This window comes from Momordica charantia (genome assembly GCF_013281855.1).
Source record: "Momordica charantia cultivar OHB3-1 chromosome 3 unlocalized genomic scaffold, Mcharantia_2.0 BLBB01000003.1, whole genome shotgun sequence".
In the NCBI taxonomy this organism is placed as follows: domain Eukaryota; kingdom Viridiplantae; phylum Streptophyta; class Magnoliopsida; order Cucurbitales; family Cucurbitaceae; genus Momordica; species Momordica charantia.
In genome coordinates, this window is record NW_028275161.1 from 1080524 (window position 1) to 1104855 (window position 24332).

General features: G+C 32.5%; 3 protein-coding genes across 3 annotated transcripts; 1 reads left to right on the forward strand and 2 right to left on the reverse strand.

The window, feature by feature from the left end:
- Window positions 1-3652: 3652 nt before the first annotated feature.
- On the reverse strand, window positions 3653-5498 carry LOC111018958 (putative protein phosphatase 2C 25). Its single transcript, XM_022295230.2, has 3 exons — window positions 4828-5498; window positions 4299-4643; window positions 3653-4193 (listed from the first exon to the last, which is right to left on the reverse strand). Exons 1-3 carry the CDS (start codon window positions 5305-5307, stop codon window positions 3852-3854), a joined length of 1167 nt encoding a protein of 388 aa, XP_022150922.2. The 5' UTR covers window positions 5308-5498; the 3' UTR covers window positions 3653-3851.
- A 2429-nt stretch (window positions 5499-7927) lies between these two features.
- PMR5 (Pmr5/Cas1p GDSL/SGNH-like acyl-esterase family protein (DUF828)) lies at window positions 7928-11740 on the reverse strand. The gene is made up of 5 exons (XM_022295229.2): window positions 11036-11740; window positions 10781-10952; window positions 10486-10664; window positions 10194-10352; window positions 7928-8432 (listed from the first exon to the last, which is right to left on the reverse strand). The coding sequence occupies exons 1-5, from the start codon at window positions 11350-11352 to the stop codon at window positions 8093-8095; spliced, it is 1167 nt and encodes a 388-aa protein (XP_022150921.1). The 5' UTR covers window positions 11353-11740; the 3' UTR covers window positions 7928-8092.
- Window positions 11741-18963: 7223 nt separating this feature from the next.
- Window positions 18964-23867, forward strand: LOC111018997 (PHF5-like protein). The gene is made up of 2 exons (XM_022295284.2): window positions 18964-19134; window positions 23293-23867. The coding sequence occupies exon 2, from the start codon at window positions 23341-23343 to the stop codon at window positions 23671-23673; it is 333 nt and encodes a 110-aa protein (XP_022150976.1). The 5' UTR covers window positions 18964-19134; window positions 23293-23340; the 3' UTR covers window positions 23674-23867.
- The last annotated feature ends 465 nt before the right edge of the window (window positions 23868-24332 follow it).

Genomic DNA, 24332 nt, shown 5'->3' on the forward strand with positions numbered 1-24332 from the left:
TTTTAAACCTATTTTCTATTTTCTATTTAGATTCGAAAATTTAGTAAGATTTGTTTTCGAAATTATTTTAGAAATCTTTTGAATGTAATTTGGTCAAAGGTAATCTTTTGATTTTAAAATTAAACTAAATCTAATAATCAAATAAAAGTGGTATAAATTAAATCAAGAAAATTTTAATTTTAATTTGTCATTTTACCTAATTGTTAATTTAAGAATATTTTCCCTGAAAAAAAATTAAGAATATTTATGTAATTAAATACTTATGTGTTTTTACGAGAAAATCTCTCAAATGTATTCTAACTTAGTTCAGATTTAATTAGCTAATTTGATTTGGTTTGAACGAAAACAATTTTTTAGATAACTTCAAAACAAATAGTTGGAATTTGTAATGGGTAGCATATAAGTTTTCTATATTTAACAAAATAGCATGTCTTTTTGATATTTTCAAATATAGCATTTTTTTTGAAAATCTTGATTTTAAATTTTTCAATATTCCCAAATTACCCTTTTCAGTTATCGCTTCGTTAATATATATCAAACATATATCACATATATATCAGGAATATATCTGACAACATTAGTATATCAGAAGTAAATCAATAGTATATCAGGTTCTATATCAGTTGTATAATAGTAAATCACTATTTTAGCTCCTTTAACCCTTTGTCTTGTATTTTTTTTTGATAAATTAGAAATCAGTAGGTATTGGCATGCATGGAAAATGAGAAAAAAATTTGATACTTACTGAAAATGAGAAAGAAAACTTGAAAAGAATGTGAATGTGAACGTCAAATGGTGATTTTTGAAATTACTGTGAATGAGAAATCAATTAGAAATTAGAGGTAAATAGAAATTTAGGGTTTTCCTATATATCAATAATATATCAAGTATACATCGTACATATATTAATAATACAATTAAGTTTTATTTAAAATTTTAAAGATCAAAACGAAATCAACAACAATATCATTCTTAAAAGGTTTAAACATCATTCTTGGGTATCAACATCAACATCAAATCAGCAGCAAAGTCATTCAACCAAAAATTTAAAAGTTTAAACATCAAAACAAACCAGCAGCATAAACCAAAAGTAGACTAACAATGTTATTCTTAAAATTCTATAAAAGGAGAAGCATAAGTTCCAACAGTCTAGAAAAACGGAAGTTTCATTCTTGTATAATCTTTAGGTAAAAGCTTGGGACATCAATTTTCGTTCTTGGTGATTGTCGTGTCTTCGGAGATAATATCTTTGAAGTTTTCCGTTTTTCCATAGACAACACTTTTGGCGTTGGTTTATGTTGTCTTTTGGGACAAACGATATCAACATTTTCGACAATGTTTTTTTTATTTCATTTTTCGTGTTTGTACCATTGCTTTTATTTGAAAAAAAAAATTATTTCATATATTAGTAGTCTATCACGAAACATATATTAGAGGTAATATGTTCGAAATAATTGGTAGATATCATAGTTATATCAGAAGTAAATCAATTTCATATCATATGTATATCAAACATATATCACATATATATCAAGAGTATATCTGTCCATCATAGTTATATCAGAAGTAAATCAATAGTATATCAAAAGTCAATTAGTTTTATATCACCTATAGTAGTAGATATCATAGTTATATCAAAAGTAAATCAATTTCATATCATATGTATATCAAACGTATATCACATATATATCAGGAGTATATCTGTCAATCATAGTTATATCATAAGTAAATCAATAGTATATCAGAAGTCAATCAGTTCTATATCATCTATAGTAGTATATATCATAGTTATATCATAAGTAAAGCAATTCTATATCAGATGTATATGAAACATATATCATATATATATATATCAAGAGTATATCTGTCAATCATAGTTATATCATAAGTAAATCAATAGTATATCAGAAGTCAATCAGAAGTAATTTATTGTTGGTCCGGGCCTGCAGGGTATACTTGTAATTTAGAACGTGGACCTCCATTTTTTTGCAAAAAAAAAAAAAATGCTATATTTGAAAAACTCAAACCTTGTTACTATTTTGCTTATTTTCCTAACTTTTTTTTTGTGATATGTCAAGTTGCCCTTTTAGTTAATTTATGCTTGACATTGACCACCGTATCCTATTTCTGGCCATAATTTTCATAACTACTTAAGTTTTGAAAATTTTATTTAATTTACATTTTTTTTTTCATTTTACTTTAAAAAGTCTACATTGTTTTTGGAAAAGCGAGCAAGCTCCATTAATTTGCATGTATCTCAAACCAAAAGATTGTGAGTTCGATTCCCACCCCTCATGTTGTACTAATAAAGTCTATATTATTTTTTTAGTTTGTTTTTAAATAACATTATTCTTAAAATTTCAAATCTCGAAACCTAAATATGTAAAATTTTAAAATGCAAGTCACTTGTGAAATATAGTTTCTAATATGACCTACGAAAGACAATTCTTCTAAAATTTATGGAACATATTTGGAAAAGAGACTCCCAGGGAATTGAAGACGTACTCCTTGGACACCAGTATACTTGAAGACTTCGAAGATTAAGACTTTGGTCTAAACTTGAGAATAAGTGTTCTCATCTCTCGAGTCAAGTTCACGTCCAAGAGAAAGAAATAGAGGACTATATACTAGAGATTAGATATTGTATATACCACACAAAGTATATAAAATTAAGCTCACAACTCCAAGAATCTAACAACTCGTTTGATAACGTTCTCGTTTCTTGTTTCCATTTCTTTTTTTGTTTAATAAAGAAAATATAATTGCATGACCTCAAGATTCATAGATTCAAGGACGATAAAGAAAAATCTTTATTTACGTTGAAACAAATTAAAAACGGGAACAATAAACAAGAAACTTATTTTTGTTGTTGTCAGAATTTCTATACAATTTTGAGAATGTTCATACAAAATGCCTACATACTTGTAAATTGTTTAGATTTCTTAATAAAATTGTAAACGAGAAATAAGAAATGGGAATGTTACCGAACATGCCCTAGGTTTCTCCAAAAATCTCGTGTGGACACCCATATTTTATTATTAAAATATTGAATCAGTCGGTCCATCCTTTCAAATTGGAAGCATTTTTCTAAAAGAGTAGTTTGTGCTCATAATTTATTGGAATTGAAATGTGAAAGAATGGAAGTATACAACACGCATGAAATTTTGTGGAATTGAAGGATTCAAATTCAAGGACGTGTTGACTCAAAATCAGCCCATTTTCATTACAAAATTTGATCAAATAATTGTGTTCCCATTTCTAATGCTTCTCAATTTCAATTTGGATTCTCTTCTTTTTTTTTTTTTTTTCTTTTTGTTTTATGTGTAATGATAGAATAATTCCACTCAAATGACTTGACTTTACTATAATACCAATCCTAAAAGGGCCAAAACTACTTTGTAAACAATTTAATTCATAATCATAGACATTACATGGAGGAAAGATGAATTAGTCCATTTTAATTTTGGACACTGATTTTGTGGTTTTGTTGCATAATTTGTGATAAAATTTTTGCTTTTAACCTAAATCTCAAACCTTCAACACACATGACTTTATCTATCGCGAGTCGACTCCAACCTTAATATATAAGAGTTCACTCTTGAGCTCGAGTTATGAAGACCAAAATGAAATAGGCGCGACGACAAGAAGCAAGAGATTTGAACCAAAAAGGTATTATTAGAATTTGGAGTCATAAATACAAAATAATTAAGTCATGAGTCTCAATTACACTAATTAACAAAACCCAAGAGAGCAAAAGGAAATTAGTTTTGAAGGCTAATTTCCCCTCTCAGCCCTCTCTCACTCATAATATTACAGCAGCATCTTCTCTATAGTAAAAGAAAAATAAAAAATTAGATGAAGTTAGCCAATTGAATTAGTATTACACTAATGTCATCAACTGAGCCTCTTGCAAGAGATAGCTCCACAAGCTTTTTGCAGGCCACCAATGGCTCTGCCTTCTCAATCCCCACCATCAATGGATGGGCAATGTCCACTGCTTCTTGATTCCCTACTGTTTCCCATAACCCGTCCGAGGCCAGGATCAAGAACTCGTGTCGAGGCTCGATCGGGAACGACCTCGTCTCGGGCTCGGCTATCACCCATTGTTTGAGGTGGGCATCCCCAATCCCTCTTGTTACAGCCAGAGATCCCTGGACTCTCCAAACGCCATTGCACAGATCAACATATCCACCCTGCAGAGGCAAAAAACACAGAGATTGAGTTTCACTGTCATTTCAAAATTGAACAATGGCAGAAGAATGAATTGTTGTCCGTCTGTCTTTGGTTCGGATTCTTACCGTGGACTCGATTCTGTGCCTTTCGTCTTTGCGGGCTGGGCGGTGGTCGGAGGTGATGGCCTCTGCGACGCCCTCGCTGCTGAGAACGGCACGGCAGTCACCAGCGTTGGAGATGACGAGGTTGCCTTTCTGGATTAGGGCTGTCACACAACAGGAGCCACCGAGGTGATTCTCCTTGAGGAAATCAGAATCTGTGGTGAGGTAGCCATGCTTAATGGCCTGCTCAAAATCTCTCTCGTTTTCAGACATTCTTTCCAGTTCATTCAAAATGTTTCTCTCCAAGTTATTTGCTGCAAATTCTGCAGCTTTTGCACCCCCATGTCCATCAAATACACCAAAAAACGCCTGAAAATTCAATAACAAAAACAGAAATATGAGTCCAAAATCAAACATCCTCCTCGTGGCTCTTCTTTCTAGTTTCTAAAATTTACACGCAGCCCAAAAACAGAGATGGGGTTTATTCTCAATTTTCAGTATTCAATTTCAAACCCTAGATGCTAAAATCGAAAATCTCCATAAATTTTAGTACCTCTTTAGAGTGTCCTTGGAGATCAACGGCGGCGGAATAGCGATCTTCCATGGCGATTCTCCTCCTCCCTCTCTTGCAGTACACAGAATAGCCATCTCTCTCGGCCTCCACCACCTCCCTGAACGACGACGGTGACGGCTGAATCGAAGCCCCAAAACTCAACGGCGTCAACGGAATATCCAGCCTGGCCGGTCTCTTCCTCTTCAGGATCGCGGTGGGGGACACCGACGAAGGAGAAGACGTGGAGGCCGCCGCCGCCGCCGCCGTCGCAACGGAGGAAAGCCCAGAAGGGGGCTTCGGAAACCTAATCCGAAAAGGGGAAGAAGGGGACGAAGGGGACGAAGCCTGCGACGACTTCAGATGGGCCAGAGTCAGCGTCAGCGCCTCCGACGCCGGAGAAATTATCGACGTCTTGTTGCAGAACATCGACGACGACGGAGAGAATCCCGGCGAATTCGAAACCGCAACGGAAACCGACATGATTCCGATCTCACTCACCAAATAAAAAACCCTGATCGATTTCGTTTCCCTTTTCTTCAATTACCGATTGATTGATCGTGGTCCCAAAAGCGCCGGAGAATCGAGACTAGGAAATTTTAGGTTATCGGAGAAATGGGAGAGAGAGAGAGAGAATATAAAGGGGGGAGAGAGTCCGGTGAGTCAGCGCGTGTTCCTCTTTGTTTCCGTGTTAATAGCGGGCCAGTTGGATTATAGCGTATTTTGACTAATATTCGTTTTCACTCCTTGTGGAATACCCAATTTGCCCCTCTTCCCTCAAGTCGGCCAACTATCATTTTTTTTCCTTTTTTTATTTTTTTTATTTTTATGTTCTTAATTATTGTGTTGCGTGGGGAGTGAGAGTTTAACAAAACAGGACAAACGTGTTATTTTGTTCAATCATAAATACATGAAATAGTCCTCTATAGCTTTGCATTAAGGTATGGAACTGTGGATTATAGTGAATTGAGTTGTAAATGTTGAAAATTTATTGTCACGTGGGAGAGTAGGGTATTGCGGAGGTGCCGACTTAAGATATGTTGATGCTCAGGTTAGAGTTTTGACGAGGAAAGGAAGAAGATTGAATTTTTCAAAGACCATACCTCATGTATACTTAACTTGGGTTCTTTAGCTTTCTTTCGTAGGGAGGTTGTAGAGAATCAGATCCACCTACTCAAGATTTGGACTCTTTAAAGTAATTCTTCAGGACATTAAGGCTCGTGAGGACAAGATATGCGAAGCTCTAATTCCTGTTCTATGTGTTAGATTTGTAAAAAGCTAAGGTTTGATACTTCGAATGGCTGAGGTAGAGTATGTCCTGATCGTGACTACTTAGGCTCGAGAGGTGTATGACTTCTCTTGTAACTTGCAGGTACTTTAAGCTAAATTCAAGATTTTTGTAGATTTTAGCTCACAAAGAATCAATATTTTTTTTAATTCAAGTTAAATATTAGTGTCTTTAATTATAAATTGTAAGTTAAAAATCTTCTACTTTCTTATGAGGTGATATTGATAAAAAAAATAATAATAACAATTCTTATTATTGATTAACTAATCGATAGAGATAATTTTTTAATTAAAAAAGTTACATCGCAGAAAATAATGGTGTATTTTTTTCTATAATTCAATAAAATTTAAACTTTCGATTTTTTTTATCAATTATATTTATTTTAACCAATTTAACCATGGAAAACACAAATGAGCGATGTTTAAGGGGGGTAATAAAAGTCATGGGGTAAAAGACAAATTATAGAAAAAAAAATTAAGGTGAAAGTGAAATTTAGGGATAAAAATAGAATGTGATTTAGAGAGAGGGGCAATAAGGTCATTGCTGGGGGAAATAGGTCAAAAGTCATAAACACGGAGAGTTAATTTTCAAGAGTGGGATTTTAATAATCTTTTTGACTGTGAGTAAGGCGCTAATGTGGGCCCCACAAATATGAAGGACAGAGCCTGCTGCGAAGTTACCGTTACAATGACTCGTGAGGGAGGGGTTGTTGCGTAATTTTATAATCCACAAAACTAAATTAAAAAAACAAAAGAGATATTTTTTCCTTTTCTGAGGCGACCGTTGGGCATGACGTCATGCATCAACGTCTCTGTATCATGCAACTCTGTTCTTTTTCTTTTCTTTAAATGTTATCTTCTTATCGGCGTTGAGATTATACTTGCAGTTACAGTTTTTTATCTCCTTAATCTTATCTTTTTTTACTTTAACGAATCTGGGATGAAGATCAAATTATCTGACCCTTTTTTTTCGTGAGTGTACGAGTACTTCAACTAATCTTATGGAGCAGCGATTTGACCCTACAACATTTAATGTCAAAAAATACATAGAAATTATCGACCTTTTACTATACTCGAAAATTGGTAGTTACATCAAATTTTTAGAATGTGCACATATACCTGGATCAAAGAGGTATAGTTTAGAAAAATTTTTATTAGTACATTCGAATAAATGGTCGAGTGAAATTTGCGTTAATAACAATAGATGTGAGGTGAGAAATCAAATCAATGTAGATATTTTAACTACTAAGCTATGCTCAAATCAAAGTCAGTGTTTAAGTTAGCATACATGAGTAAAAAACATTTACACTTTCCAATTAACTCTATTTTATTCCCATCAAGCATAACAGATCAACTGATCTTTGATTCTGGCTGGTAAGAGAATTTTTCAAATTAAGAAAATAAATGAATTCCTAATTAAGCAATTTCAGTTCAATAATCAATTTTATTGATATTCTTGTTATAGTAAATGTGAGGTCACACATACCATCATATTCAATTCAATGGAATCATTTCATCTTTATTTTGAAGAGGTTGAACTCGAAGATTCAAATTTCCACACCGTCATATTCATTGTACTAACAAAACAAGTTCAAATTAGCAACAAAAGTAGTGCACTTTTGTTGAAAGCACATGAACTTTTGAAATTAGATAACAAAGTAATTTATTTTTAAGTACTTTTTATTAAAACACCATTTCTTTTTCAAATATGTCATCTCAGATAAAATGTGAGAATTTGAACCTACGAAAAAATAGTCACCTTAGACCACCCTGAAGCCAAAACTCAAAGCTAACCTAAATATAAACCATGAGAAAATCAGCAAGAACAAAAAATAAATAATAATAATCACTCTAAAAGAGTCCCTACTATATTCCCATGTTTACAATTTACAAATTATATCATAGGAGGGGGAAGAAAACAAATTTCAATAATATCCCTGAATTCAATAGCATTATACCATAAGAAGAAGAAGAAAAGTATCTAAAAGAACAATGCAGTATAAAATAATTGATTCCAAGTATCAGGCAAACCAGGAAGGCACCAATGGCTACAATCAGCAGATCTTTGTGGGTTAGCCCTCTGCTCAGGGCTCAAATCGCCACTGTAAATGGAGGGGTGCCCATCCTTTCTAAGCTCAGACAGCATGGTTATGTCCAACAAGTATACTGGGTTTCTCATGTCCCTTATCACTTCATCCACAATCCTCATCTGCTCCGGGTACCCTGCCGGGTACGTCATCCCGCCCATCGGCACCGTTTCCCCGTAGCAATTCTTCGACATTGTCGTTGTCGACGCTGTCCCGGTGTTCCATTCAGATGGGCTGTTCATAGGATCAAATAACAGTGTCTAACTTAGATGCATTGCATAACAGTTTAACAAACAGAGCCACTCTAAATTAAACAGCCTTAAAGCCAAGAATTTAGCTTAAAGTTAGGTATCAATGGCACCATTGAATGGAGAATTTTCTTGGGTGCATTTGATTCATAAGTTGGGTTCGTATAACTTGAGATTGAGAAGTCGAGTCTACAATTTTTTATGTCAGTTGCACTGTAGTGCAAACATGACGCCTCCCCATCCGTTGTCCAGTTGATAGGATTCTGGCTTCGAATGGGAATTCCTCACGGAAATTTAACCATTCAAATACAAATTTACCATAAAAAAGTAAGTTTCAATTTAGAACTTCTATAAAAAAAGAATTATAAGAGGAATAATTCCCTATAGAGAACCTGACCCATGCGAAATCGAGTTGAAAATTTCACAGGAATGGAGAATTAAATGGGGGGCGGGAAAGCCATCCCCATCTCCGCCCTTTCAACCCTCCTATTTCATATACTTATCAATAAAAACATGCATCAATATGGTAAGTGAAAAAAAAAAGTGCTCAAAATAATTTACTAGAAAGATGAAACAAGATCTAAAAGGATTTTCTATACCAATTGAAAATTTGAAAAAATATCTTAAGGTCATATCATTTTCAAATAGAGGAAGATAAGGCAACAGGTAGGACCATGAAGCTTCAAGGAAGAATCATTTACTATTTTCTTTTTGTTTTCCCTTTTTAATTGGACTCACAGCCAGCTTGAATGGGTCAACTTAGAATGAATAAAATATTGAGAAATTTGTTGATTAAAATATATATTCATATTTTAAGTAATTTATAATGTATTTTAAAGTATACTCATAATTCATCTGTCCCACCGACATATTCGGGTCCTGCTAAATTGTGCTTTGTGAAACATATTTTTCCCAAACAGAGCAATAAAAATCAATGTTTTTCTTGATTTCTAATACTAAGTTTTAATCCCCTCATGTTTAGGTTTTTTTTCATTTAATCCCTATTATTTAAAAAGTTAAAATTTAAATTTTTTCGTTTTTTAAGAATTTTAAATATAACACTGGTAAATATTATAAGTAGTTTTTTTTTTTGAAATAAAATATTATAAGTACCTAATTGAAACTTTTTAAACGATACAAACTAGGTTTAAATACCTATTTTGGTTCCACTACTTCCGGCTCTAGTACATTTTAGTCCCTATATACTTTACGTCCATTTTTGTCCCTTAATTTTTATTTTTATCTCATTTTTGTCACTTAATAAATTGCTTGAAATATAACTGTAAATTTGTATTAAATAATTTCCATGGTGTATAAAATTGGTACTAAAATGTTACAAATAAGGACAAGACTAGTCATTTTTTTAAAAGTATAAAAACTAAAAAAAAATAAAAAGATGAAAGTACACTAACAAAAATAAACATTTTGAAATAATATTTAAAACTAGAAAACTAAATTGAAAAACAACCCAACATTGGGGGTTAGATCATATATTTAGCCCCAAACAAAGAAAAACAATTTAACCCATGAAGAAGAAACTGAAATTAAAGGGCTAATATAGTAACTTAACCTAAAAACATCCAAAATATCTACTGTGAGATCTGAGGGGATAAGAAAAAGCAGCCAGAACCAGAAGAAGACAGGAGGCCCTAAATTGGGATGGGAGGGAATTTTTAGAGCTTGGAGCCAACATTCAGATTCAACAATGGATGCCAAGGCAATCAAGAGAGAGAGAAGAGAGACTGACTTGTAATGTGTGGGAGAAATGGCTTGGAAGAAAACCCTTGTTCTTGTAACATCAATGTTCTTATCAACCCAATCTGCCCAAGTTCTCAGTCCCTTCTCCATTGCAGCTAATCTATCCATGTCCTCATAATATGATCCTCCTGATTCCATGTAATCCCACCTGAAAAAGAAAAACCAAACAAAAATCAGCATTCTTCTTCTTCTTCTTCTTCTTCTTCTTCTTCTTCTTCTTCTTCTTCATCAAGATTATTTCAATTTCAATTTCAATTTCAATTTCAATTTCCATATCATACCCTTGTAAAGAGCCTGTGTGGCTCCACCAGTGGCCAGTGTTGAAGGAAATCACGTCAGCCCCTCTCCACACATTTCCATTCCCTGTTATCTCCTCCAGTTTCAGGATTCTCTTCCCATTCTCTATTTCTATGTCCACAAGATATGGAGCTTTGTAAAACGACACAGACAACCCATATTCCTGCACAGACTTACTTAATTACTCTTAATCCTAGTGATTTCGATTTCGATTTCGATTTCGATTTCGATTTCATTTAATCTGAAGAAGCTTGCAGAACAATGGGTACTCGTACTCACCGGGAATGTGAAGGTTGAGAGAGGGTCTCCTCTGATCATCTGGGTGGGCGTCTGTGGAGCCGATGCTAAGATCAAGCAAATCAGCGACTCCCATTGGTTTCTCCCCAACGAATCTCCAACGAACATCACCGTTCTCCCTCTCATTCGCATCAGAAACTCGGCCCCATCGAACCTTCAATCAAAACGCTACAGCAGGAGTCGTCATCAAGATATGGATGAGAGAAATTAGAGAGATGGGGGTTTGGGATTTCTGACCTTGGGAGCTCGCAATCGAGGGGCTGCCATCGGTATTTGAGATAGTTGGAATCTGGGCGGCCGTAGAGCTGGCAGTTGAACTCCGGGTCGATGATGGGGCAGTTGGAGGATTGGTAGAGTGGGTAGGCGTCGTCGCGAACCCAAGTTCCGGCGAAGAGGTCGCAGGCGGACTGGTTGGATTGGAGCACTGGGCGGCGATTGTGGTGGTCGCCGCCGCGGTAGTGGTGCTTCAGACTCAGAATCAGGGCGGGGGAAGCTGGCTGGGAGTGAAGCAGAAGCAATGCTGCCAAACAAGAACAGAACCCCAAAAGCGCCATTGCAGGAGGTGCTGCCGCTTCGAAGAGGGGGAGAGAGAGGGATTTTGGGGGGTCACTGTGCAAATCTTGGAAAGGGGAAAGGGGAATTGAAAATGGGTGGGTTCAAGCTCACGTGGGTTCTGTTTTGTTCTGATGAATTAGAGAGAGAAAGAGAATTGATGAGAGAAATGGCGCAGAGGGGGCTGAAAAGGTTTGAATTTCAATGGGAAATGGGAAATCTGCTTTTGGTGGAAAGGAAGGAAAGAAGGAAGCAATTGAAAGCCACAGCACATGTTCTTTGCTTTGCTTCGCCCTTCAATTTGTTCTCTCCTCTCTCTCTAGTCCATTGCTATTATTTTTCCACTAAACATTCTTATCGTAGCTTCACGTCATTAGGATCCAAATCTTCTAAATCCATTTATTAATATAATGATAAACCCGAATATGGTTAGTCCTTTTTTTTAAATTGAAAACTAAAATAGATATTTTGAAAATTTATAGACCATATTTGAATAATTTTGGACCGAAATTAGCAGTTTAAAAGTTGGGGAACCAAATATAATTGTCTTAAAAATTTGGAGACTAAAATTAGATTTAAACTCGTCTCTTAATTTCTCTCACATTTTTTTTAAGTTGGACTACGCATTTATTTGATTTCTCACATTTTAAAATGGACATTTTTTTGCTAATTGCATTAGTTTATGTGGAAAGAAATATATCATTTTAATAATATCTTTGTGACAAAAGCGAGCATAGCTTAGCGATTACTTCCAACCATAAGATTGTGAGTTCAAATCCTCTCCTCCAGCATGTTTTACTAAAAAAAGAAAATAAAAAGAGGGAGAAAGAAGAGGGAAAAAAAGAAAAATACTATCAATGTTATTAAATTAATATATTTTATCAAATTAGCAAATACATTCAACACCTTAACCTTGATCAATTAACTATTAATGAAGTTCAGACTCAAAGACTATTTAAACAATTTCTCGAATCTCAAAGACCATAAATATCAACTACAAACCTCAAAATACTATATACAAGGAATTATGGAGGAGAATTTTTCGCTACCAGTTTTGCTCTCAATTTTTTAATAATTTTACTTTTTAGGGATGCGATTGGTCAAAATGTCTATTGATTCAATAGCATGTCTTACACATGTATATTTTACCTTTCAAATTTTTATAAGACTGCTTTGATCAAGGTATCTATCAAGATAATCGGTGCGATCAAGACCGAAGAGTTGTGCCTATTCGCATATCAGTGTGATGGAGATTAGAGAGTTGTGGCACACATCCTTTCACAAATTCAAAATGAGAAGTTAATACAATAGAAGTGCAACCTTTCGACAAAGTATTCGCATATAGATGCAATTGCAAACCATCTATAAAATGAAAGAAAACTAAAGTGGTCATACATAAAAAATTATGTCTTTTTTTTTATTTCGTCGAGAATTTCTATGAAAGTTTTTTTTTCTTTGATCAGATAATTCATTAATATTTAGTTAATGTTATTTTTAAGTTTTAAAATATAAAATATTCATGTTATATTTTAGTTTGAATGTTCGTATATATTATAATATGGCTCTCTTAATTGATGTTAGTTTTAACTACTCGTGGAATCTTTTTAGGTTATGTTTACATCTTTTTTATTCCTTTTTAGAAGATATTTTTTATTAATTAACTTGAGTTTCTAAACTGATGTGGTAGTTTTGATTAATAATTTGTGTACTATGATCATATTTAGGTGTAATTGGTCCTAAAACCAACAAAACAAAAGAAGATTCAATCATATTCTAGAAAAAAAATCACCCAAAGTCTGAGATCTTATCATATTATTGAAGGAAAATCAACAAAAACGGGAGGTCATACCAATTTCAAGAAAAAAATCAACAAGAATACGAGATTATATGAAAGGTAAGTATTCAATCGTGTGTATTATTTAATTTCTTTTTCTGAAGTTTTATAATTTATTTTTTTAATTCATTTTCCCCTTCTATTATCTTGAACAACCTTTTTATTTTTTCATACCAACAAGTTTAGAACTTTTATTTTTATATATAATTTCAAACTAATTTATTATTTGATCTATATTGAACTTCTTTTAAAAAGAAAAATCATATGTATACTTCTAGATTTTAATAGATATTAATTTTTCAACAATGTCATTGTGTCAAAAGTTTTTTGGAAAATTTTTGTGCATATGATTTATTTTTTCTAAACTTTATAATGATAAAATTTTGTAGTACCATTATTTTTTCTCTAAATTTGTTTAATGTTTTATTTTCTTTGATTAAATAAAATATTATTAACAATTTTAAAATATAATAGAAAATAATTTTTGAGATTAGTAGTCATAAAAAGATTTAAAGATAAGAGGTAAATCATTATTATTATTTCTTTTAGGAACTAAAAATTTAACTGAAATTTAAAAATTAGGTTCAGAGTAATTACTTTCCTACCTACAAGTTTTATAACTGAAATATATTTTATAATTTTAAAATATAACCCAATATCTCTTTTATATGAAAATAATTTTTTTTAATAATAATAATAATAAAATTAAAACAAACTAAAGAATTTACATCATTTTTTTAATAAAGATATTTCACAAAATATCTTGAATAAATAAAAAGAAATTACCCACCCCACTTTTTAGTATAATAATTATCTATGTATCCTTACATTTAATAGCTAGTCCACGATTCGCATAATTCACATTTTTTTTTATTTCTAATTTTTTTCACGTAAATCATGCAATATATTACTATTTTAAAATAAGATTAATTCGAATTTTAATATCAACTATTAACATGGAAAAAGTTCTTTGAAAAAAGGTATGAAACTATACACACACACACGTACTTAAACATTAATTATCTATGATATTTTTTTATTACTTTCTTGCTTTTATTATTTTTGAAATTCATATCAAATATTTAATAGTTAAACATTAATAAAAGGTATATTCATTTTTAAATATGAAATTTTCATTGTAAAAAATTATATTCTAAAAATGTTAACTCACAATGCACGTGAATCTAATTAGGTTAATAAATAGTGCTGATTTCTCCCTTTTAACCTCTTTCTTACCCCCTTATTGTGCATTTTCCTCTTTGGAGTTTTCAAAATTTCAACCTCCTATTTACTCACTTTTTTTTGGTTGTAAAAGTAGTTATTAATCAAAAGTCTTTTTAAAAAGTAAAATATAGAATCGGGGTGTTTTATATTTTAAATTAAAGAAGCCTTTAAAAAAAAAAAATTAAGAGCAGCACAAGTACAACTAAAAAAGGAAAAAGAAACTGAAATCAAAATAATTATTCTTCTCCATCTTAAAACACAACAATCTTCCAAACAAAATTTATTGTTTGCTGTTCCTATTCCCAATATTTCTAGGAAACAAATAAAAGTACTATTTTTAGTATCGACTCATAGAATGTATAATAAATCTTTAAAAAATCAATACAACATTTACAAATTTTGGATATTAAATTAAAAAAATTATTCTACACGTAAAATTTGTATTTTTTTATAAAAAAATCTAAACTGAAAAAAAGCAAGAGAGTAAAAACAAAAAAATATTATCAAATATGTTTTTATTTATTTTTTAAATAAAATAATAAATAATTACCAAACGTATTTATATTCTTCTTTATTAAAGAAGAAAAACGAGAAATAAGAAAGAACCACGTGGGCTCAAAAGATTGGCTTAAACGAGTTTTAGCATCTTAAACCGACTTCATGTTTGGTCATATCTTCTTTTTACATTAAAATTTTGAGAAACATGAACATTGGATAAATTGTTTTAAAAAATTATCAAAATTGTTCACAGATTTTAGAAAAAATAATGGAATGTAAACAAAATTACTATTATATCATTTTACTCACTAGGGTTTTACCACGTGCAATGCACGTGTATTTCTTTTTATTATTAAAGAGAATAATTTGAGTGAAGTATTATTAAGTAAAATTATTGATTAGTTTTACATATTATTAGTGTATAACTATATTTAGTTGTTAAATAATTTTATTTTATAGGTTGTTTTTTTAAATTCAATTTCGATGTAATTAACATCAATTTTATTTTAAATTATATAAAATTTTAAATAATATAGGATTGCGATGGTGAGATTCAATTTTTTTAACCTCTCAAAAAAAGTTTTTAATGTCTTAACATAACTTTTTAATTTGTATTTATATGAATAAATATATGTTTTTTTGTATAAGAAGTAGGGTGGGAAGATTTAAACTTAACCTATTAATCAAATATACCTACTACTGCAAAGCTAAATTTATGTCGACTATGTAAATAAAAGTATTAATTAGTTTTCATATAATTAATTAACACTTTTTAGAGTAACACGCATTTCGTTAACGTACTACTTATAATTTAAATATGAACTTGTAAATAGTATTTTTAAGATGATTATTTATTTATTAATATGATTTAGTTTTTTTCCTTACCTTGTTTTTAATTTAAATAACTTACCTTACAAATGAATTTAGGTGAAATGTTATCTCATTATAATTATGTATTTTATTTTCTTTATTACCAATTGTAGTACATTTTTAGTTGGTGGATTGTTTTTATTTCATATAATACTTCTTTATCTTTTTTTTTCCATTTCTATTATTATTTCATATTTTGTAATCTCATATTTTAATATATATAATAATTTTATTAATTACTTTTCATATAATTTATTTTGTAAAGACATAATTTTAAATTGATACAATAAAAAAATAAGCATTGTTATTTATTTATATGAAATTTGATGGCTTTTCTTTTCTTTAAATTTGACATATAACTATTGCTAGAGGTAAACCTAAGTATAACTAAACCGGTCAAAGCATAAAGTAATTTTCTATGATGTAAGAGACTCAAATTTCCATCTCATCAATGGTTAAGGTACCAAAAAAAAAAAAAATATGATAATACAAATAATGAGTGACGTATCATAGAAAACGTTCGTTTTTTAAAACTATTTTCGGATTCTATGATCCAAACAGTAGAAATTATGAAAACGACATTTTTATGTTTTTAGCGTTTTCAGATTTAGAATTTGAAAATTGTAAGATGTAGAATTACATTAAAAAGGATAAAAAATTTAATAAATATATTACTTCATATTATAAACTTATTTTATATTCGTTAGAATTAAAACATGTAAATACAAAATTCAAAAAAATATTAATAAATTAATTAATATTACTTTAGATTAAATTAAATATCTAGTTTATAACTTCTCATTTATAAATATATTATTAAACATACGTACAACCATTCCACGTCTTCTTTTTCAAATTTCTGTGTTTTTTCTTTAATATAAAAATCCTTTTTTTTTTTGGTGTATAAGTTTGGAATCGAGTAATTACATTGAAAAAGAAAAGCTCATACCACCTTTTCAAAAAGGGATGAGTACATAGATGGTCTATTTAAGAGTCCTAATTACGTAAAATGATGGAAAATATAGAATTTACACTTTTGTCTAAAATAATTCCTGAATTAGATGGTACATATAACATAAATTACTAATATATCCAATCAATATTAAATCATTATTAAAATATCAAATTGGTAAATCATTATTAATATATATTAAATCCCTAAAATCGTGCTAATTCAATTTTCCAAAACTGAAAATCCTAAAACCCCAAAAATTCTGTAACCTCCTTCTTCTCCATCAATTTTCTTTCACCGCTCCGCTTTTTCTCCTCTACAGCATCTCATTCCCGGACAGAATCTTCGACGCATTTCTCCGATGCATCTCATTCATGTCGCTATCTCCGGCAGCTTCTTCTCCTTTGTCTGCAAAACATTTCACCGCCGCCCTCCGTCGCATCTCATTCTGTTGGTTACCATTATACAATAACATCGTCGCTGTTCATTCGTCTCCGACGGCTCTGTCGCATGAGCATTTCAGTCCGTCGGTTCCCATTATACCTTAGTTTATGCTATATTTAGGTTTCAATTTTGGACAAAATCAAGGTATATAGTTCTGATTGTTTATGCTATATTTAGGTTTCAACTTTGGACAGAATCTCTTGCCCTCTGGTTCTATCATTTATAATAGTGTATATTTGACTATATATAATATAATGTTTAGAGTAGGATATATAATATATCTCTAGTTCTAAGTATCTCGATATATACTAGTGAATCTATCATATTTTTAACCAAAATTTAAAGAATTAGAACCCGAGCATACGAACCACTTTTCATGGAAAAAATATTTGGTTTTCTAGTAATCACAGAGGACTTTCGGTATTACATTGTTTTTGCTAACTGGAAGAATTTTAGCTACAGTTTCTGATTTCGTTTGTTCTGAATAATGTATGTGAGGATTATAGTGTTTATAGTAGGATATATATTATATCTCAAGTTTTATGTATCTCGATATATACTGATGGTGATTTAAAGTTAAAAATCTAGTGGATATATACCGTTACTGATTTACATCAATATATCCGGATAAATTTTATATCTCATAAAGTTCAGTTTATGTTATATCGGATATATTTTCAATATGTTATACTTTATACCATGTCTTATAGAATTTCATATTGGCTTTCAGCTAGGATTGTTTGCCCTTTATTATTTTACATGTTTTACATAGATATATATTAGTTGAATTACGTTAACATGATCACGTGCATACAATATGAACATAATTTATACCCATATATATGAATAGCTAAACTATAATTTAAAACAAGAAAATAAAATTAATTCATACCTAAACTGTGTTTTCCTTCAATATCGACGTAAATCAATACGTGCTCCCTTTAATTATCTTCTATTAAAGGATAAATAACACCAAAAAAAAGTTACACATTTGTAAAAACAAAATAAGAAGTACAGTAATCATAACAAATCATAAAACTAGAGATATAATAAACGGTAATCATAAGAAACTAAAAAACTATATAATTGCTTATTGCTTGAATGACAGTGGAAAAAATTGATTTCAATAACATAATAAGAGACTGTGAATGACAGTAGCGTGCAAACAACAAATTTTTTTTTTTTAACAAGTGCAAACAGTAGAATGTGGGAGGCGTACAGACTAATACGGGTATTGAAATATGGGTACGACAACTCTACCAACCTGAAATATTGAAGCAATCAAATATTAACGAAGAGAAGCACCGTGGTGAATAAAGCAACGTAGCAATGAACGAAGATGTATGAATCGGAACAAAAAGAATGTAAGTAGCAGAAATTGGAAGAAATGAGGATGATGAGATTTTGATATTTTTCTAATTAATAATATTGGTAAATAAAGAAAATCAATCTTTTCGAAGGATTTGGAGAGGTGAATTAAAGAAATTTGAATTGACAATTAATATGAGACCCACATTAATTAAACGATTCTCATATTAATTTATGGAAATAACTATTTTATATTTAAAAAAATAAAAAAGCTATAAACCTGTAATAAATAGAAGTAAATTTGGAATTAAACTAAAATCCTACCCTCAGAAATCTAAAAGTGTAAAATTATAAAAATTTAGACATTTATGCTGCCATAATCTCTTTAAAAAACAAAGAACAAAAAGCCCAGCCCAGCCCAATTTTAAAAGCCCATAATTAAGAAAGAAAGAAACATTACAAAAGAAAAAAAAAAATAAAAAAATAAAAGGAAGCCCTGCAAAGAAACCCACCGCTGCGTTCTGCGTTCTGCGTTTTGCCCTCTCCCACAACGAAAAAGAAACCCACCGCTGCTTCCTTCGCCGATTGCGTTCGCCGCCGCCATCACACCGTTCGTCTTCGCCGTCTATTACCTTTGCCGCCGACGAATTTTTTGTTAGTATTTTTCTTTTCTTAACTTCTTATATGTTAAACTAAGTTAGAACTTGAAGCATGTTCAATTAAATTAGCATCAAATTTTTTGACTTCCTAACATTACCATTCGACTAAATTTTAGTGGATTACGTTTAGTATTTTAGACATAAAATTTAGGACGGCGAATAGTTTAGGAATCTTTCAGACGTAAAATTGAAAGTTCAATTAACTGTTGGAAATTTTTGAATTTCAATGATGTATTAGATACAAAATTAAAAGTTCAGATAGACGCGGCCTAAAAAATTTAGGACTAAACTTGTAATTTAACATTTAATTATTTTCTAAGCTTATGTTGATAAAAGAGATGACTGTAGACCCATAATTGAAAATATATCGCTTATGTTGTAATACCAAGACTGGTTAAAAAACCCTCTTAAATAAATTGGTTTGTAGAACATAATGGAAACTGAAAAATAGTAACAACTAAGGAAGTGTTGCTAGTGCCTCTTACTACTACCTAATTACAATACCTTACTAACTGCTTTTCTTTTTGTAGAGTCTTTCACTATTTCAAATCGAGTAAAATAATAAATTATTAAGACCTTGAAGCTGAACTAATGCCTAATGTTTTGATATTTAATTTCAACAACTTGCAACGAAAAGAACTGTGAGTGTGAAAGCTTTGATTTATTAGTCTCTCTTTTCAAGTTGCTACTTGAGAGACTTGTCTTGACGCCTCATTATTCATATTTCTCTTTTTACTCACATGAAGAAGCTCTATCAAGCTGTTCAATTCAAGCCACACACCTTGCTGTCGTGGTTTGCTTGTGCATGAGATAAAATTTTAATACCTGTTATCGTTCGACTATCATGTATAACGAGTAAAGAGGATCTGCTAAAAGTTCTTCTGTAGTTTCAGGACAGGGTGGATTGATGCCTCCATGAATGAAACTTATGTTTGCCTTATTCCGAAGAAAGTAATTGCCACTAGGGTCAAGACTTTAGGGGAATTAGCCTTGTCACGAGCTTATATAAGATTATTGCCAAGACCCTAGCAGATTTGTTGAGAAAGGTTCTTCCCAATATTATTTTGGAATCCCAAGGAGATTTGTTGCAGTGAGACAAATTTTGGATCAGGTTCTTATTGCCAATAAGGCCACTGAAGATTATAGGAGAAGGAATCAAGAAGGGATTATTTTCAAAATTGATTTCGAGAAAGCTTACTGCCAAGTCTGCCATGTGGAACGAGGTTTCTTCAACAAGGTGTTGCATAAGAAGGGCTTTGGTATAAGTGGAGAGCATGGATTTAGAGTTGTGTTAGAAATGTGATTGTTTCTACCTTGGTAAACGGGAGACCGAGGGGTAAGATTCGGTCTGAGGGAGGGGACCTTTATACCCCTTTCTTTTCATTATAGTGGTGGATATGTTTAGCAAGTTAGTCTCAATGGGGGTGCATAACGGTGTTTTAGAGGGCTTCTTGGTGGGGGGAGAGAGAACTTATTTGTTGCATCTTTGGTTTGTAGATGATACTCTCTTCTTTTGTTTTGTGAACGAGATCTCTTTTATTAATTGAATTGTCTACTTTCTTTCATCAAAGTGATGTCAGGTCTTAAGATTAATAGAGTAAAGAGTGCTTTTCTTGGTATAGATTGTTAGGGTTATAAGCTTTCCTTTGGGGCCTCCTTGGCTGGGTGTGAGGTTTGTGAGTTCTCGTCCTCCTACCTACGGCCTCCTTTAGGCCATAATTCTAAGAGTTTGGATGTCTGGTCTCTTGTGGAAAGGTTCCAAAAGCATTTTCTTCTTGGAAAAAAGCAAAGGAGGTAGACTCACCCTTATTTAGTTAGTGTTAAGAGGAATTCCATCCTACTTGTCCCGTTTTAAGATCCCTGCGCTCGCTTGCAAAAGCTTGGAGGAGATCATGAGAATTTTTTTGTGGGAAGAGGTGGACGAAGGGGAGGATCACATTTGGTTAATTGGGATATCGTCTCGATGTTGATGGAGGCGGGAGGTTAGGTATTGGGAACTTGAGATTTAGGAATGTGGCCTTGTTAGCTAAATGGTAGTGGCGTTTTTCCCTAAAGCCTAATGCCTTGTGGCGTAAGATTATTGTGAGCAAATATGGGATGGTACATCTACTCATTTTTGGGAGGATCGCTAGGTGGGTGATGAATTCTTGTCTCTTATTTCCTCGTATTTACCATCTTTCTGCTAAGAGGCTGGATTCAGTGGCCTCTGTCTTGGGGTCATCAAGGAATCCCCCTTCCCTTTGGTCTCTGCCGGTCCTTGATGGATAGGGTATCTTTGGAGGTCGTTGAGTTGCTTGTGTTGATTGGGGAAGTTGGCTTGATTCAGGGGAGGAAAGACTTTCGCATTTGGTCCCCTAATCCTTCGTTGGGTTTCACTTGTAGATCTTTCTTTAATCTCATGAGTGTTTCGTAACTTACTCCTAATGCCTGTTCGCCTCGCTTTGGAAGGTAAAAATTCCAAAGAAGATTAAGTTCTTTGTTTGGCAGGTTTTATATGGGAAAGCTAATACCATGGACCATATTTAGAGATGTTCTTCCTTTGTGTTGGGTCTTCAGTGGTGTGTCCTTTTGCAAAAGTGAGTTCGAGGACCAGTTTGCTCAGTTTATTTGGGGTCTTTGGGTGTCCTTGGCTTGTAATAGGGATAGAGGGGCCAGTTGTGGCAGACTTTTTTTTTCTTTTTATTTTTTTTGCAACTTTATGGGGTATTTGGATGTAGATGAATGGTAGAATTTTTTAGGTGTGGAGAGGTCTTAGGAGAAAGTTTGGGGTGTAGTTAGATTTAATACCTCTCTATGGGTGTTAGTTTCTAGGTCCTTTTGTAATTACCGCTTAGGTGATATTCTTTTTGATGGGCCCTTTAGGTGAATCCTCTTTTGGTGGACTTGTTTTTTGTATGTCTTTGTATATTATTTCATGTTTTTCAATGAAAGCTCGGCTTCTTATAAAAGAATTGGAAAAAAAAAATCATTCAACTGTCATGTACTCTTGAAAGATCTCAACCCCCGCCCACACACACACACCCACCCAAACATATTTACAAAGTACGTCCATGTCCCTAAAGAAATTGTCGAATGCATGTTGGTTCACATTGCCCACGGAAGATTTCTGATTTTTACCTCGCATTGAAGAATGCCATTTTTCAATTTGCTTCATGAGATGCTTGTATTCAGATTTTATAAAGGATGCCTTCCCTCCTGACAGATTCGACATCACTAAATTTGCCTAATCTGTCACATTATTGAATTTTCCAAATCTGCCGCATTGTGTTGTAGAAGGACTATCTTGTTAGATAGAGATACTGCAGCAATCTGGACTCTAATACTGTTCTTGTAAAATAAAAGTAAACATAAATCAAGGAGTGTTAACAAGAATTGAAATGTATTACTTACGTTGCAATGCTAAAACCCCAATAGACAGATGCCCCTTGAATGGGCATAAAGAACAAAATGAAGCTAACAGTACGAAAAATTGTAGAGAGTGGTTAGTGCCCTTAACAGTTACTAATTTTTGTGGACCTAGCAAACTGACTACAGTTTAAAGTGTATTATTTTACGTAGTTAAAAGTAGTCGATGGTGGAAAGAACCATAGTCATTTTGTTCCACATAGTTAGCTAGTGGTGGAATTCACTAGCCCCTTCCTCTAGTTTCTATTTTGTAGCTTTAAATCCTACTTTGGTCCGTGGATTTTATTCCGTTTTTGGTTTCTATTTAAATGTTCTACACAGTCCTTGAACTTTCTAGTTTTGTCCTTGAAAACTATTTCACTAGCCACTTCCTCTAGTTTTTAATTTATAGCTTGTGCTTCAGTGACCAGATATCAAGATACTCTAATGTTTGAGTGTAGGAACTATTACAAATATTTGCACCATACTTTTGGATATTTTGTTATTTACTTTTGCGGTATACGGTAGGGCTCAGAATGATTTCTTTCTCACCGAATGACAGAAAAATGGTGTTATTGCTAATGACAAGAGGTTCGATGTGATTTAGATGGATAGAAAAATATTTTCTAACATTCTCAAATTGCTACTCTTCCATCCATTCTGAGTGTGTGGCTAAGTCATATGCGTAACTGTTTCTTTTACAATATGTCCGTTCAGTAGGTTTCATGAAGTTAATACTGAACTTTCATGTTTTAAAATATATTTGCAGCTTACAAATTTTGTTGGAACTTGAGAGCTCGTTGCAGTTACAGAAAGCATGGCCAAGCATCATCCTGATTTGATTATGTGCCGCAAGCAGCCAGGAATTGCCATTGGCCGACTTTGTGAGAAGTGCGATGGAAAGTGTGTGATCTGCGATTCTTATGTCCGCCCCTGCACGCTTGTGCGGGTATGTGACGAATGCAATTACGGGTCATTTCAAGGGCGGTGTGTCATCTGTGGAGGAGTAGGAATTTCAGACGCCTACTACTGCAAAGAGTGTACACAGCAGGAGAAAGATAGAGATGGATGTCCAAAGATCGTTAACTTAGGCAGTGCAAAAACAGACTTGTTCTACGAACGTAAGAAATATGGGTTCAAGAAACGATAAAGCAAAAACAATTATGTTCCTAGAATGGATCTTACTGTAATGTGATGGATTTCTGATTTCTAATCTCAAACTTGCGTAGTCATTGTATGTATATGTTATGTTGATGGGTCAGAATGAGAGCAATCGTCCTTTTTCCTTAGTTCAACAACATTGTTTTGGTCGAGAATATATGTTAACCAGTTGAATTATGCTCACAGTTTGGTGCCGTGAGATTTGAAAACTTTATCGATTGTATTGCGATGATATTTGAATTTGATTGATAGGCGCTTGGCTGAACCTAGCTAATGGAGGGGATCTGTTTTTGGTTGAACTAATGGTGGGAAATTTCATTCTCAAAGTCAAACAAAATACAGTGAATTGAAGATGGGATTTGTTGTTGCTTCTTTCTTTGCCTGTTGCTAGTGGAATTTCATTGAATGTTTTTATGCTCCACCTTCTTCTCTCTCTCATCAATTCACTTCTCTCCCGACGCATAGAGAGACAGGAAGTATTGGTTCTTTCCATTAATGGAAACTGTGGGACAAAAAGTTGAAAATGTAGGTCAAACATACGCTTTTTAAAATGTTACGGGTCGTTTGTTTGTTAGGAATGTAGATGTCCGACATCTTCAGATGTCTGGATAGCCATGTTTGTTTTACGAATATTTATATAATTTGTAC